Source organism: Agelaius tricolor, unplaced genomic scaffold, assembly GCF_023055355.1.
Source record: "Agelaius tricolor isolate 1412-34295 unplaced genomic scaffold, bAgeTri1.0.p SCAF_36, whole genome shotgun sequence".
NCBI classification, from domain to species: domain Eukaryota; kingdom Metazoa; phylum Chordata; class Aves; order Passeriformes; family Icteridae; genus Agelaius; species Agelaius tricolor.
Genome location: NW_027269296.1, coordinates 79,227 through 92,769, shown reverse-complemented (window position 1 = coordinate 92,769; position 13,543 = coordinate 79,227). Strand labels below are relative to the sequence as shown.

The following is a 13,543-nucleotide window of genomic DNA, read 5'->3' as shown; positions in this document are numbered from 1 at the left end:
GCTCCAAGCCCCATCCAGCCTGGCCTTGGGCACTGCCAGGGATCCAGGGGCAGCCACAGCTGCTCTGGGCACCCTGTGCCAGGTTATCCCCACTCTCACAGGAAAGAGTAAATTTAGAGGCACTTTCATCACTCCCCAGACTACCCCCCTGAACCAGACCTTGCTCATTTTTGATGCCTGTGAGTCACAAGAGAGCTGGAAACTGCTTCCTATCTTCGATTTTATTTTGCTTTAACTTTTAGAAAGCAGGGTTCCTGTACAGAAATGCCACAGTAAGGCAAATATCCCAAGGGTTGGAGCCGGAAATAGTGTCTCAAGTACTTTGTGAGATGCTCTGGATCCGGCATATTCAGCTCCATCACACATGTAGCAGCTGCTGTAGTGGGAGGTGTTATGGGAGGCCTTGGGGTCACTTTAGTTTCATACAGCTATAGACAGACATACATATATATTTATAAAAGTACACAAAGAGTTCCCTCCGAGCATACTGGCTAAAGCATGGCCCAGTCAGGGCAGGCCCTCCCAGTGCTGTTTGCTTGCACTAGGATTTCTCCCCAGTTTCAGCCCAGCATCACATCCATGTCCAGGGCAGCCTTAGCTGCAGTCAGAGGTCTCTAAATAACACCAACCTAACAATGACATTAACAGTAGAAAGCTTTCACTGGGAACAATCCCAGTTTGAGGAACTCCAGGAGAGTTTTTACAATGGATCTGGAGCTTTTTGAAAACTGTCTCTGAAGTGGCATAAGTTTTTCTTCCCATCTCCAGTTGTCCTCCTCAGAGTGGGATGGAATGAGGTCCCATGATGGCAGAGAAAATGGCCTCAAGTCATTCCAGGGGAGGATTAGGCTGGATATTAAGGAATGTTTCTTGAAAGGGTTGTCCAGCCCTGGCACAGCTGCCCAGGGCAGTGGTGGAGTTAACGATCACCAAAGAGATTTAACCATCACCGTGTGGATGTGGCACTTGGGGACATAGGCTAGTGGTGGCCTTTGTAGTGGTAGAAGAACAGTTAAACTTGATGATCTTGGAGGGCTTTTCCAACCTGAATGATTCTGTGATGCTATGATCACATCCTGGCACAGTTCCTTTCTGCCATATGAGTATTTCCTCTCTTGCCATGGGCTGTGGTGTCATCCTGGCCTGTGCAGGACGATAAGCACGTGGAAATTGCAGTTTGGTGCTCTGGGCTCTGCCAAGAGCCACATGTTGGAGGATGACAGCCTCTGCTGGGTGGTGTTGTTGGTTGAGGAGATGCCCAACTTGCCTCTTGTTCTCTCTGTAGGAGAGCCCTACATCATTTGGTGAGTCCCAATTCTCCCATTTTTCCTTCTCAGGATGTAAAAAGTTTTTGCAGTCAGTCTGTATGCAAACCCAGCAGTGCTAGTGAGCAGCGCCCAGCCCACCATTCTGCTACAACTCTGTGGTGGTGACCTGGGTGACTTCTGAGCGCAGCTCATCTCCTCTGTGTCCCTGGCAGCCCTGCTGGGGGCTGCCCACGTCTAGTCATGCCGGCTTGTTGCGGGCTTCAGAAGCGGTGCAGGTGGAGACGTGCTCCCGCGTGGTGTTCCTGGCGCGGGAGAAGCTGTTCTGGTCCACACGAGCTCGGAAAGGCAGGCAGAACTCTCGGAAGCACCTCTTGAAGTTTTCATCCAGGAAAGCATAAAGGACAGGGTTGAGGCTGCTGTTGGTGTAGCCCAGAGCGATGCAGAAGTGCAGGCTGGCCACCACATAGGGGTTCTTCTTGTCTATGTCCACCAGCGTCCAGACGATGACGAAGATGTGGATGGGTGTCCAGCAGATGATGAAGGCTGCCACCACCACCAGCACCATGCGTGTGATGCGCCGCAGGTTGCGATCCTTCTCCTTAGAGCCTGAGAGGAGCCGGACGCTCTTCAGGCGAAGGATCATCAGCCCGTAGCAGATGGTGATGACCAAAATGGGTACCAAGAAGGCAAAGATGAAGACACATATCTTGGTCACAGTGTCCCAGTAGATGGGAGGGTCAGGAAACTGGAGAGTGCACAGGACCATACCATCTGTAGGAGAGAGGAAGGTCAAAGAGGAAGCTCAGTGTCTGCTGAGAATATTCTGTCTTCTGCTCAGTAATGGCTTGTTAAAACCCCGGGGAGATGCATTTCTACCTGCCTGCTCCTGGCAGAGGTTCCCCATGAGCTCTGTGCCATCAGACCCCTGTCCAGAAGACACTGAGAAGAGGCAGTGCATGCAGTGACTCTGGAACCTTTTCCCTGCAGGGCCTCCTGGGCCACTCAAGACCAATCCTGCCTTCTCTCAATCCCCATGATGGACATCACCATGTGACATCCACATATCACCCTTCACTGAAATCTGTCCACTTCCTCAAGATGCCCAGAGCTTTCCTAGCAGCTAAGGACCAGTGACCCCACACAGGAGCTGCAGATCTTAGTGTGAGCCACTTAGAGACTTTGCAGCACCACTGGGGTTTTTTTAGGCCCCCTGCTTTCCATACCAGGAGGTGGGGAGAGACACTGGTTGGACTGGAGATGGGGAAAGGTGTGGGATCCCTACCCTTAAGGGGAAGGGAGGACAGTTTCTGGGACAGTTTCAAAGATGGGAAATAACACTGTGATGCTTTTTCCAAGACAGGGCACATTTATGGTGTCACAGACAGGTGCCCACTACTGACCACAAATCTGCTACAGGACCAGAGCTCAAGTTTGCCAGATCACCCCTGGGATGAACTGATGGGACAGGAGGGGACATGTACCCCAAGACACTTGCCTTTTGACTTGGTGACTGCCATGACCATGATGGGCACTCCGATGAGGGAGGAGAGCACCCAGATGCAGACATTGATGATCTTGGCTTTGGCCGGCGTGCGGAAGTCCAAGGCCTTGACCGGGTGGCACACGGCGATGTAGCGGTCCACACTCATCATGGTGAGGGTGAAGATGCTGGTGAACATGTTGTAGTAGTCAATAGAGAGCACGACCTTGCAGAGCAGCTCCCCAAAGGGCCAGGTCTCCATGAGGTACTTGGCGCTCTGGAAGGGCAGTGTGCTGGTGGCCAGTGCATCAGCCAGTGCCAGGTTGAAGATGTAGATGTTGGTGGCTGTCTTCATCTTGGTGTACCTGGGGGTGGCAGAGAAAGGGCATGTCACAGGTTGTCAGGGCACTTGATGTGATGAGGAGGGGGCACAGCCTGTCTGCTCACAAGGTGACACCAGCCTTGGTGGGCAAAAGTGTTGTGATGTGCCTTTCTGCAGCACCAATGTGCTCAGCATTTCCCTGAACCAGTTGCACAATGTCCTTTATCCCCTCAACTCTCCTTCATCTGATTTTCCACCTAGTAAATTGTGATTATCCAGCCTGCTTCCCTGACAAGGTTGCTTGCAGAAATTGGATCGATTACCCCCGGAAACAGGCCATCTGGAAGCGGCCCAATTAGCCAGCCTGGAGCTCCAGAGCCTTTGGGGAAGCCTGGCTGTATCCCCCAGGGCATTTGGGAAGGGCTGGCTCTGCTTCTGGTTCTTGTCATGCCATGGCAAGAGAAATGTGTGGTCCCTCATGTCCAAACCTTTCCTGAAGGGATGAGGCAAAGTTATGGCAGATCCCAGAGAAGCAGGGATGTGTGATGTGTGTGTGTGTGTGTGTGTGTGTGTGTGTGTGTGCCAGGAGCATCCAATCCTGCAAGTGTTGGTCAAAGGGATGCTTTGAATGGTGTGGTGGCTTGGAAATAGATACTGAGTGATCTGCTGGACACCCCCAAAGGGCAACACATGTGGGGCAGGAGTGGCTCTATGAAGACCCTGCTCTTTGCAGGGCTGCACCAGCAGCTCCAGCTCTTCCTCCAGCTCCCTTCCAGCAAATCCCCATTGCTCAGAGAGCATCCTCCCCAGCCTCAAGCTTTTTTAGATGTACCCTCATTAATTAGCATCAGGGTCAGTTTGCCCAAAACCATCTCTGCATGCCTAAGCCTGCCTGTAGCAGCACTAGGGTAAGGCATAGAGGGGGGAGATGACCCCTTTGTTGCTGAGATGAAGAGGTTGTTTTCCTTGGTGTACTTATAAAATAGACAGAAAGTGACTTTTCACGTGTGTGATAGGGGTAAGACAGTTTTAAACTGACAGAGGGCAGGTTTGAAGCAGATATGAGGGTGGTAATAACCTGGCACAGGGTACCCAGAGAATCTGTGGCTGCCCCGTCCCTGGAAGTGTTCCAGGCCACGTTGGACAGGGCTTGGAGCAGCCTGGGATAGTGGAAGGGGTCCCTGCCCATGGCAGGGAGTGGAATGAGATGGGCTTGAAGGTCACTTCCAATCTAAAGCATTCTAGGATATGTGATTATCACAGATATGATTCTGTGATAATTAGTACAGCTCATTGCATGTTGGGGGTACATGAAATAAGTTAAGGTGGGGGGATTGAGTGGCTCCCATCTCAGGTGGTCCTGCCATGGCTGGAGCCCAGGACAGCAGGCTGATGTGGGAAAGAGGCTCTTGGGATTGATGGTGGTATCCAATCCCTTCCCCTTATCCTTTCCCCATCTCAGCAGGGTCAGGAGAGTGTATTCGTGGGGACAGAGACCCACCAGGTTGCATTGTCAATTGAACTGAGAACTGGAGCTGAAAAACTAATTTCTCTCTGGGAGAAAACAGAAAACAGCAGCTTAACCCAGCTCCCAGCTCCAAGAGCATTCCCGTCTCCTTCACCATGGCTGCAAATGGCAGCCCATTGCCCAAGGGCGGAAATATTCAAGCTGAGCTTTTTTTTAAAATTTAAATATGGCATTAAAAATGTCTTGTCCTTGAAAAGTCCTTTTCTGTTCTCTTTAGTGTTATTTTCCAAGCGCTTTTGCAGAAAAGTTTCCTCCCAGGTTAAACAAAAAGCTGAGAATTTGTGGTATTGTCAGGTTTTGCCTCTCCTATGTGAACAGTCAGTTCAGGTAGATTCACACATCTTTGGTCTCTGTTTTTTGAGTAAAATGGTAAAAAAAATCTGTTATTCATTCCATGATCTGCAAGATGTGCTTAGCTGTGCTGGGTAAGCACTTCCCAACCCCCTGCCAGATGTGCCAGGGGTGGGGGACTGGAGGGCCAGAGCTGTCACCCATCCCCAGGCAGGATGGGGCTGGTGAGGGCAAAGCAGTGACAGGGATGACTGGGATGATAATGGGAATGTCTAGGATGATGGATTGACTCTGCCAATGCATTTGACTGGAATAACAGGGATAACTGGGATGAGGCTGGGGATAACTGGGATGATGAAGGACATAACTGGGATGATGGGGTTGATGGGAATAACTTGGGATGATGATAGGGATGACTGGGATAATAAGGATGGCAATTTAGCTTCCAGTACAGGGGTTTTGAGGGAAGATTCAGCTCTCTCCAGGTTGGGGCTGAGGTTTCAACCTCCTGCACAGGCTGAGGCATCCATCCTGGTGACCCTCCTGAGCTGCAAATGAAACTGCTGCTCCAGGAAAGAGGTTTATTGCCCACATTAGAGCAAATCATCCACTGCTGCTGATGGACCTCCCCAGGCTTTGAAACCCATTGCAATTAAGTGAGTGCCTTGATTGGGAAGTTATGCACTTGAATGGAACAATCTGGGTAGTGTTGATGGAGAGAAGAGATGGGAGGGGATGGGGCAAGCACAGGGCAGCTCCGCATTCCAGTCTCGACTCCCAAGTGGGGACGCCCTCTCCAAACCTCTTGGAAATTAAATAAGTGAAAGAAAAGTGAATAATAAGTGAAAGAAAAACTCCTGGAGCTGCTAAAAGCCGCTGCCTGAAAGAGCCTGACTTAACAAAGCCTGCACCCAGCTGTCCCTGCAGCCTGTGTGGGAGCTGGTGGGGGGCTGATGGGCTTAGTGGGGATGAGGGCACTTGCAGCCCTGAGCTCACAGCTGCAAATTGCTTCCAGGAGTATTTTTAAAAGCATCTGACAATACAGTGGGCATGGCAGTGCTGGTCAGAGCTGTGGTGGGGAGGGTGCTGGGTGTGCTGGGCTCCCTCCAGGTGTGCGATGGGCTTGGCTGCTCTGGAGAGGGATTTATTTGGAATTTGGCTGTGCTTGGCTCGCGGTGTGTCCATTCACAGAGCTATATACCAGGGTCCTGTGTCTGCATCTGCCAGCTCCTAGCACTCATGGACTTTGTGGCAAACTCAGTGTGGTCCCAGAGGTCCCTGACCCCCAGGATGTGCTCCAGCTGTGCTTCCAGGCTACCTGAACACCCTGCCTGGACCCCCAAGGGCACTTAGAGGTAGCATTAGGAGAAGAGCATAAGGCAAACACCCAAAATCTCCCTAGCAGTGAGGTCCAAATCCAAGCTGATCTTACCTCATAGCCCTTTCTTCCACGGACACAGGTCTCCCCTAGTCCTGGCCTAAACCCTGTCAACATGGAGCGACTCTGACAAGGACCCTGGGAAACTCCAGATGGCTTTGGCCATGGAAAGGGCGAAGGCACATGTCCCTGCAGCCCCTCCTGTCCCAGGGGCTTGGAGGATGATACTTGCTCATTTCATGGGAGATACTCTCCATCCCTGGAAGTGTTCAAGGCCAGCTTGGACAGGGCTTGGAGCCACCTGGTCTAGTGGAAGGCAATCCTGCCTATGGCAGGGTAGCGAAACAAGGTGGTCTATAAGGTCATTTCCAACCCAAGCCACTCTGTGATTCTGTGTTTAATTCCAGCATCAGTTGGAAAATGTGGGGCTAGAAGGTGTGGTGAAGGGATCTGTGGCTGTCAGGCTTGCTAAAGCCTGGGTTACATGGAGTTACTCAGTAAAACAGGGAGGATGTTTGCACATGAAATCACTCTTTTTAAAATGCTTTCCCTCTCCTCTCTGAGCAGAACCAGCTGGAAGGGGTCTAATAACACTCATCCCTCACCCTGACATTATTCATGGCATCTGTCTCTGCTGCAATTACCTCAATTTGCTTTTTCAGACCAGGGCTCATTTTTGATGCCCCTTTTGAGTGGATGAAAAATCCCATTAGGGGTCAGGTCGGGTCAGCGAGTTACTCCCCCATGCCACTCCCCATTGCCTGCCCTCTTGGATGGTTAAAAACACGCAGCAGAGCCCCACAAAGAGTGGGGAGCAGGGGCAGCAGAGCCTGATACCAGGGCAATGGGCACTCCAGGGTGGCTCACAGACACATTTCAGGATGGTTTCCTTCCCTCCGGTGAGTCACCACATTTATTTGTGCGCATGCAGTGCCAGGCTGTGCTGACCTCTGGTAACAATAGCTATGGACTGAAAGGGATGGGGAAATGAGGGTGGAAATGGTAAAAAAATGTGAATTTGGAGGGTTTGTTTAAATCCAGCCACCAGTGTTTTGGCCAAGCTGGGGTTACAGCATCACCTGAGGCAGAGGAAATTGGAATCACCCCACAGATTCTGGACCTACAGGACCAAACCCCCTCCAGTGCGAAGGGGGTGGCTGTGCAGCCCAGGCACCTAGTGAGACTCTTCTGCTCCCTCCTGCCAGGCTGGAGGTGTTGGGGTCTGTGCCCTCACAGAGTGTGACTGCGAGCACAGCCTCATCCTTTGCTGCTGGCAGAGCTGTGGAGGAGCTCTGTCAGCCCTCGCTGCTGGCACTGGTCCTGTGGTCTTGGCTGTATGGTCCCATTTTCTGTGTCAACCTATCTTAACCAGGCAGGACCGCCCAGTGTCTCGGACAAAGGGACTGATGAGGTTTTGTACTTTAGCACAAGTGTCTGCGGGACACAGCAGTATCTTGCCATGCCCCATCTTTAAAGTGGGGGGCATTTGGGTCATGTTGCTTGTTCTGGGGTGCAGAGAACCTGCCGACCCTGCCTCTGCCTAGGGAAAGCCTCACCATAGGTGCCAAGGTCTTGGATGCAGCTGAAGTAGGTCTCTTGGCTACTGGAGCTGGTATCTCACATTGAGGGGACCAGAGGACAGCTCAGCCGTTGTGGGAGATGGGGCTGGGCCGTGCAGTTTGCGCTCTTTGTTAGAGAAAAACAGAAGTCAGGCAGCTGCAGGAGGTGCTGGCACAAGAAGGAGCTGGGGATGGGTTGGGTGGGTAATTCCCACTGATGGAGTGAGGTGGCAGCAGCGGGAACCCGCCAGCCCCTGGCTAGGGCGGGGGGGGCAGGGTCTGGACCCACCCTGCGAACAGGGCAGCTCCCAGCCCGCAGCGGCACCAGCCCTGCGGCTTCTCTTCCTCACAAAGGACAAGAGGCACCCACTTGGGGTCGGGCTGTGTCGCCCATGCCCAAACATCTCCCTCGCACTCCCCGAGCTGCTCCAGGCACACATGGCCTCTGCTTTCACCCTTTGCACAGCACTGCACCCCCACACTTGTACAGCTTGCACACGTACTGCTCACACGCACATCGCAGCCGTCTCGATGCGCACAAGCAGCCGGTTCATACCCAACCCTCCTCCTGCTGCTGGCAAACTCACACCCAGTGCAGACACACCTGGTGCACACTCACAACCGTTGCACACTCACTCCTGGTTCATACTTACTTCTGCTGCTGTTTGACACGCAGCGCACACTCACCCCTGTGCACACTTTCTCTTAGTGCAAACTCCCTCCTGGTCCTGTCTCAACCCTGGTGCGCACTCACCCCTAGTGCACACCCACTCCTGGTGCACACTCACTCAGTGTCACCAGCTCACATCTCCCATGTGCTGCACACTGACCCGTGGCACCGCCTGGCTTTCGCACTCGGTGTGCCCAAAATGCCCCCTTGTTCCCGGCGCATAGCCCACCCCTGCCCAGCTCTCACCTGACGATGCCGTACATGACCAGCACGTTGCCCAGCAGCCCCACCACGCACACCACGGAGTAGAGCGCAGTGATGACGATGGCGATGAGGATGGATGTGGCATTCTTGGCCCGCTGCAGGCCCGTGTCGTTGACCCCGTGTCCGGGCAGGGGGGCCCAGGCGGTGCCGTTGCCCCAGGGGGTGGCAGTGGCCGTGGGCAGCCCCGAGGGCAGTTCCACGGGCACATCCATGGTCACATCCATGGACAACTCCGTGGCCCGCGGGCGGCCGTGGCCCCGCTGGAGCCGCCGCGCGCATCCGAAACCCGCGGGTTCGAGCCCCGCTCCCGGCCGGTGCCGCCGCCTCCTCCCGCACTCGCGCGGGCCCGGAATGCTTTATAAACCCGCGTGTCCCCAAAGCCACGTGGGGCCGGGGGCGGCCCTGCTCGCCCGCCCGCCCCCTCGCCTGTCTGTACCTCTCCCGCTCCCTGCCTGCTATTCTCCCCCTTGCTCCCTACCTGTCCCCCCCGTCGCCGCCTTCCTCCACCTCGGTCGATGGCTGCCTTTCTTCTCTCGGCAGGTCCTTGTCTTCCCTCCACGGTCCCGTTTTCCCCGCATCCCTGCCTGCCTCGCCCCATGCCTCATTCCTGCCTGCCTTTCTCCCCCACGGCTCCCTCCTTGCGTCCCCCCTCTATGCCCCCCCGCCCAAAGCCTGTCGCTTTCTCTCCCCATCTCTGCCAGCCTCCCCTCCCAGTTCTTGTCTCCTCAGTCCCTGCCTGAGCCGCGCTCTCCCCAGTCCCCTGCCTCTTTTCCCACCACCCAGTTCCTTACCTGCACCCCCCTCCCTCATTCCTGCCTCTGCCTCCCCTCCCTGCTTGCCTTCCTAATCCCGGTCTCTCCTCCGGTCCCTGCCTGTCACCCACCCCCGGAGCCCGCACGGGTCCCCAGCTGGATGGATCCAGACGCTCTGATTGTTCTGGGTTTTCTTTGTCTGTAAGAAAGCAGGGGGACAAGCAGTCCTCTTGTCCACAAAGCAAAGACGGGTGGTCTCCAGTTCCCCCTTGGCTTTGCTTTTTCTTCCTCTCCTTCACTCTCCCCATCATGTGTTGTGGGGTTAGGGGGTGCTGGATGAGTTTGGGGGTGCTGAGGAGGTCTGGGAGGATGTTGCAGGGGGATTAAGAGGGATATTGTGGGGTGGAGGAAGGAACTGGAGGGATGCTGGGGGAAGAATGACGCTGGAATGCTGAAGAGGGATTTGTGGAGCAATGTTGGGGGATTTAGGAGAAATGCTTGGAAGGCAATAAGGAACGATGGGGGTGCTAAAAAAGGTTTCTGGGGGACTTAGGAGGGATGCTGCTGCAGGATAAGGGATTTAGGGAGATGCTGCAGAGTGAAGGTGCAAATACAGACCCAGCAGCAGCACCTGCTTAGCAGAGCTGGGCTTTGAGGGATGTTGAGGGTCACCCTCCCCTTTCCAAAGATCCTTTCCAGCCTTGGAGCAGGACTGCCTTTCTCTGGCAGGGCTCGCCCCTTTCAGGGTCTGCAAAGCTGAGAGGCAGGAGCCTTATTTTTCCTGGAGCCCAAATGGAGGTGGAGGCTGTGGGTACACACACCTGGGGTGTCCCCATCTCCTATTTGCTTTGGGAATAGATTAATTCATTGCCCTGTGGCCTGGGACAGCGCTGGCACAGAGAGAGAGGATGATTTGCTGCAATTTTGGGTACATTTGGCTCCAGAGAGACTGAGCAGGAGACACAGGACATGGAGGAGAGGCCAGCAGCTTGTTCAATGCTGGAGATGGGGTTTTCAGTTTGCGCAGAGCTCTGCCAGTATCAAACTCCTGCAGTACTGAAGCATTCAGACATTTCACCAAGAGCCTAATAAAAACACCCAGGAGGGAATTAATGGCTTTTCAATCATCCCATGGTTCAGATGGTAACCATGGGATGAGAACTCCAGCGCCTCTGAGCAGGGAGGCAGGAACAATGTGCGTTTCTGTCCTCACGGTGTGAGGTGGCTGTGGTCCTGGCTGTGTCCCACAGGGCTGGTGGGATGGGTAAAGGCAGGAATTGGGAGCACAGGGATGGATTTAACATGTATATCTTGGCCCTGCACTTTGGATGCATCAGCCTCCTTACCTGGAGGGGGTTCCCATTCCTGCAGTGCTTTTACAAGCCCAGGCAGGACAGAGGGGGATGTTCTGCACCTGTGTGTGGTCCAGAATACGGGATTTAACCACCTTCCTGGGTGAAAAGAGCCTCCGAGACCCAGAGTGAGGTGTTGAGCATCTGCTGTGCCCAGCTCTGGTGCAGGCTGGTTGCTGATCTCTCCCAGTGGGAAGGAAACATCAGGGTGGGGAGTTTGAAATAGCTTTTAGCATGGCTGAGGAGCTCTCTGGAAAAGAACTCGTCCCTTTGCTTGGCTCCCAGCATGGCCAGAGCCCCCACACTGACCCTTTTCCAATGGGTTATCTGCAAAGGACTAATCATCCTGACAGGTTCCAGCAAACATGTCCTCTTGGCTCAGCTCCAGCATTTCTTTAGAAATTTTTTTCAGCTGGAATGTTAAAAATAAACCCAGTGGACACATAAAACAAATGGAAAATCTTTAAAGGGCTTTGGTGCTCATCTTCCTGCTCTCAGCTGTTGCTGCTCCAGCTGCCAAGCCTGGCTGCCACCATGAATGGAGTTCCAAAATTGGGGAAACTGAGGTATGTTGGAGGGGAGAGCATCACCCTAATGCAGCCTGGTGGGTCTAGCAGGTCCTGACCCCCAGCACTGCTGCTGGGACTTCGTCTGCATCCCGAGTTTGATCAATGCCACTTTGACCCCCCGGGAGGGCGGGGAGGCCCTGGCACAGGGTGCCCAGAGAAGCTGTGGCTGCTCCATCCCTAGGAGTGTCCAGGTTGGAAAAGGCTTGGAGCAGCCTGGGATAGTGAAAGGTGTGGTGACAACTGGAAAGGGGGTGACAACTGGAGGGGCTTTAAGGTCCCTTCCAGCCTGAACCATTCTGTAATTCTGTGATCTTGCAGGGATTGCTTCTCTTAGGAAGTTCTGTGTAGCAATGCCTTAGCTCTTATTTTCTCACCCACACCCTGAAAAATAAATAATATATCAAATTGAGATGGTGAGAGCAATGCTGAGGCTGTCGAGGAGCACAATTCATGTCGCTCCTTTGCCTGGTGAGCTAAGGTCCATCCAAGGGGATTTACAGCTGGAGCCACTAATGGCAGTGTTTTGATTTACTCAGAGACTGAGAAATTGACAAAGTGTATTTCATTGTGAGAAGATACTCTCCTCTGGAATTTATTGCTTTTAATCAAAATGGACATAAAAATAACATGCAAGAGCCATTAATCTGCTCTGGCTGGACTCCAGTCAAAATTCATGGGAACCTCTGGAGGTTAATGAAGGAGGAAGCAGGGGAGATGAATTCTTCACGAGGATTTTTAGAAATTCAGAAGGACACTGACACTCCCTAACCGTACCATGGCTCTCACCTTGCCATGATGCTGTTAGGGAGAGCCTTGCACTGGATCTCTGGTGACACTGGGATGGCTGTGTCCTCTGCTGAGGTGGAGGCCAGGGCATTCTGCCCTGGTATAGAACTATGATAGAAATATAAAAATATCTAAAATATAAATATATAAAAATATCTAGATATTTCTATATAATTTCCATTTTGGAAGCCAGCTTGAGTCCTGTCTGTACATTTCAGAGCTGTGATGCAGAGAGAGGAAACTCCATTTTTTATTCCCCCTTCATAGTGCCTATCTTCATAGAATCAGGGAATTATTCGGGTAGGAAGGGACCTTAAAGCCCATCTAATTTCATACGCTGCCACTGGCAGGGACACCTTCCATTAGACCAGGTTCCTTCCTTCCTTCCTTCCTTCCTTCCTTCCTTCCTTCCTTCCTAGCCTCCTCTCCTCCCCCTGTGCTCCTCTCACCATTCTCCAGTATCTGATCCCACCCATCCCAACTCAGAAAACCAAGTAGTCAGCACAATGGGGGCGCCAGGAAGGAGCTCAGCTTGTGGTGAACCACATTGCAGGGGCTTCATTGGCATCTAGCTTCCTTCATTTATAAGGATGACCCAGGACATGCACAGAATCACACCTTGGGGAATTGCAGCAGAAAATGTCACTTTGTTTTCTGTAGCTCTGAGGTGTTTTGGGGTTTGGGAGAGAATGGACCAGATGCTTAATGAGCATCAGCCCAACTGCACTGGCAACCACTGAGTTGCGAGTCCAGGCTGCTCCTCCATCTCCCCAGGGCTCATCACTTCCTCTCCCTCCACTGACAGCTCCAGATAAATCAGCCTTGAAGAGGAAAATGGGCTGATTTGTGTGTTTTGTTTTCCCATGTCAACATATCTGAGTGTTTTCATACCTTGCAGGGCAGCTGCTGCAAAGAACAAAGCCCATCCGTCAGGGGAGTTAAAATTAGATGAGATTCTTCTCTGCCTCACCATTCTGCGTGGCTGCATGTGAGCTGGGGGGTTTGCAGCATTGTTTCCTCGGCATTGTGTGTGGAGGGGCTGTCCCTCGGGGCCAGGTGTCTGCACCCTGAGATGGCCAGAGTCAGAGCTGAGTCCAGAGGCTGGATGGAAAATCTCTGCTCACCACCTTGCAGGCAACAATCCCTCTCCCATAGGTGGTGATATCTTGAGGGTGATGGCACCAGAATCCCTGAGATGTCCTTGAATGTGAGAGGGGCTGTCCTCCTGCTGGGCTCAAGCTGGTGACGGGGCCAGCCTTCCCCAAGCCCACTGTTCCCACCAGGGCTGGGCGTAGCAGGGCTCCTTACTAACACAGGGCGAGTG

General features: G+C 53.1%; 1 protein-coding gene across 2 annotated transcripts; it reads right to left on the bottom strand.

Annotated features, from left to right (window-relative positions):
- Positions 1-206: 206 nt before the first annotated feature.
- OPRD1 (opioid receptor delta 1) lies at positions 207-9,358 on the bottom strand. Of its 2 annotated transcripts, none has more exons than XM_071453250.1 (3): positions 9,239-9,358; positions 2,764-3,113; positions 207-2,039 (listed from the first exon to the last, which is right to left on the bottom strand). In XM_071453250.1, the coding sequence occupies exons 2-3, from the start codon at positions 3,101-3,103 to the stop codon at positions 1,507-1,509; spliced, it is 873 nt and encodes a 290-aa protein (XP_071309351.1). In that variant the 5' UTR covers positions 3,104-3,113; positions 9,239-9,358; the 3' UTR covers positions 207-1,506. The 2 variants fall into 2 exon arrangements, with proteins under 2 accessions (XP_071309351.1, XP_071309350.1); XM_071453249.1 differs by lacking the exon at positions 9,239-9,358 and adding an exon at positions 8,743-9,221.
- Positions 9,359-13,543: the final 4,185 nt, after the last annotated feature.

Coding starts and splice junctions, on each gene's coding strand:
- OPRD1 (XM_071453249.1), bottom strand. CDS start 8,984: ATGGATGTGACCATGGATGTGCCCGTGGAACTGCCCTCGGGGCTGCCC. Junction 3,114..8,742: donor GTCATGTACGGCATCGTCAG/GTGAGAGCTGGG, acceptor TGCCACCCCCAG/GTACACCAAGATGAAGACAG. Junction 2,040..2,763: donor GGCAGTCACCAAGTCAAAAG/GCAAGTGTCTTG, acceptor TCTCTCCTACAG/ATGGTATGGTCCTGTGCACT.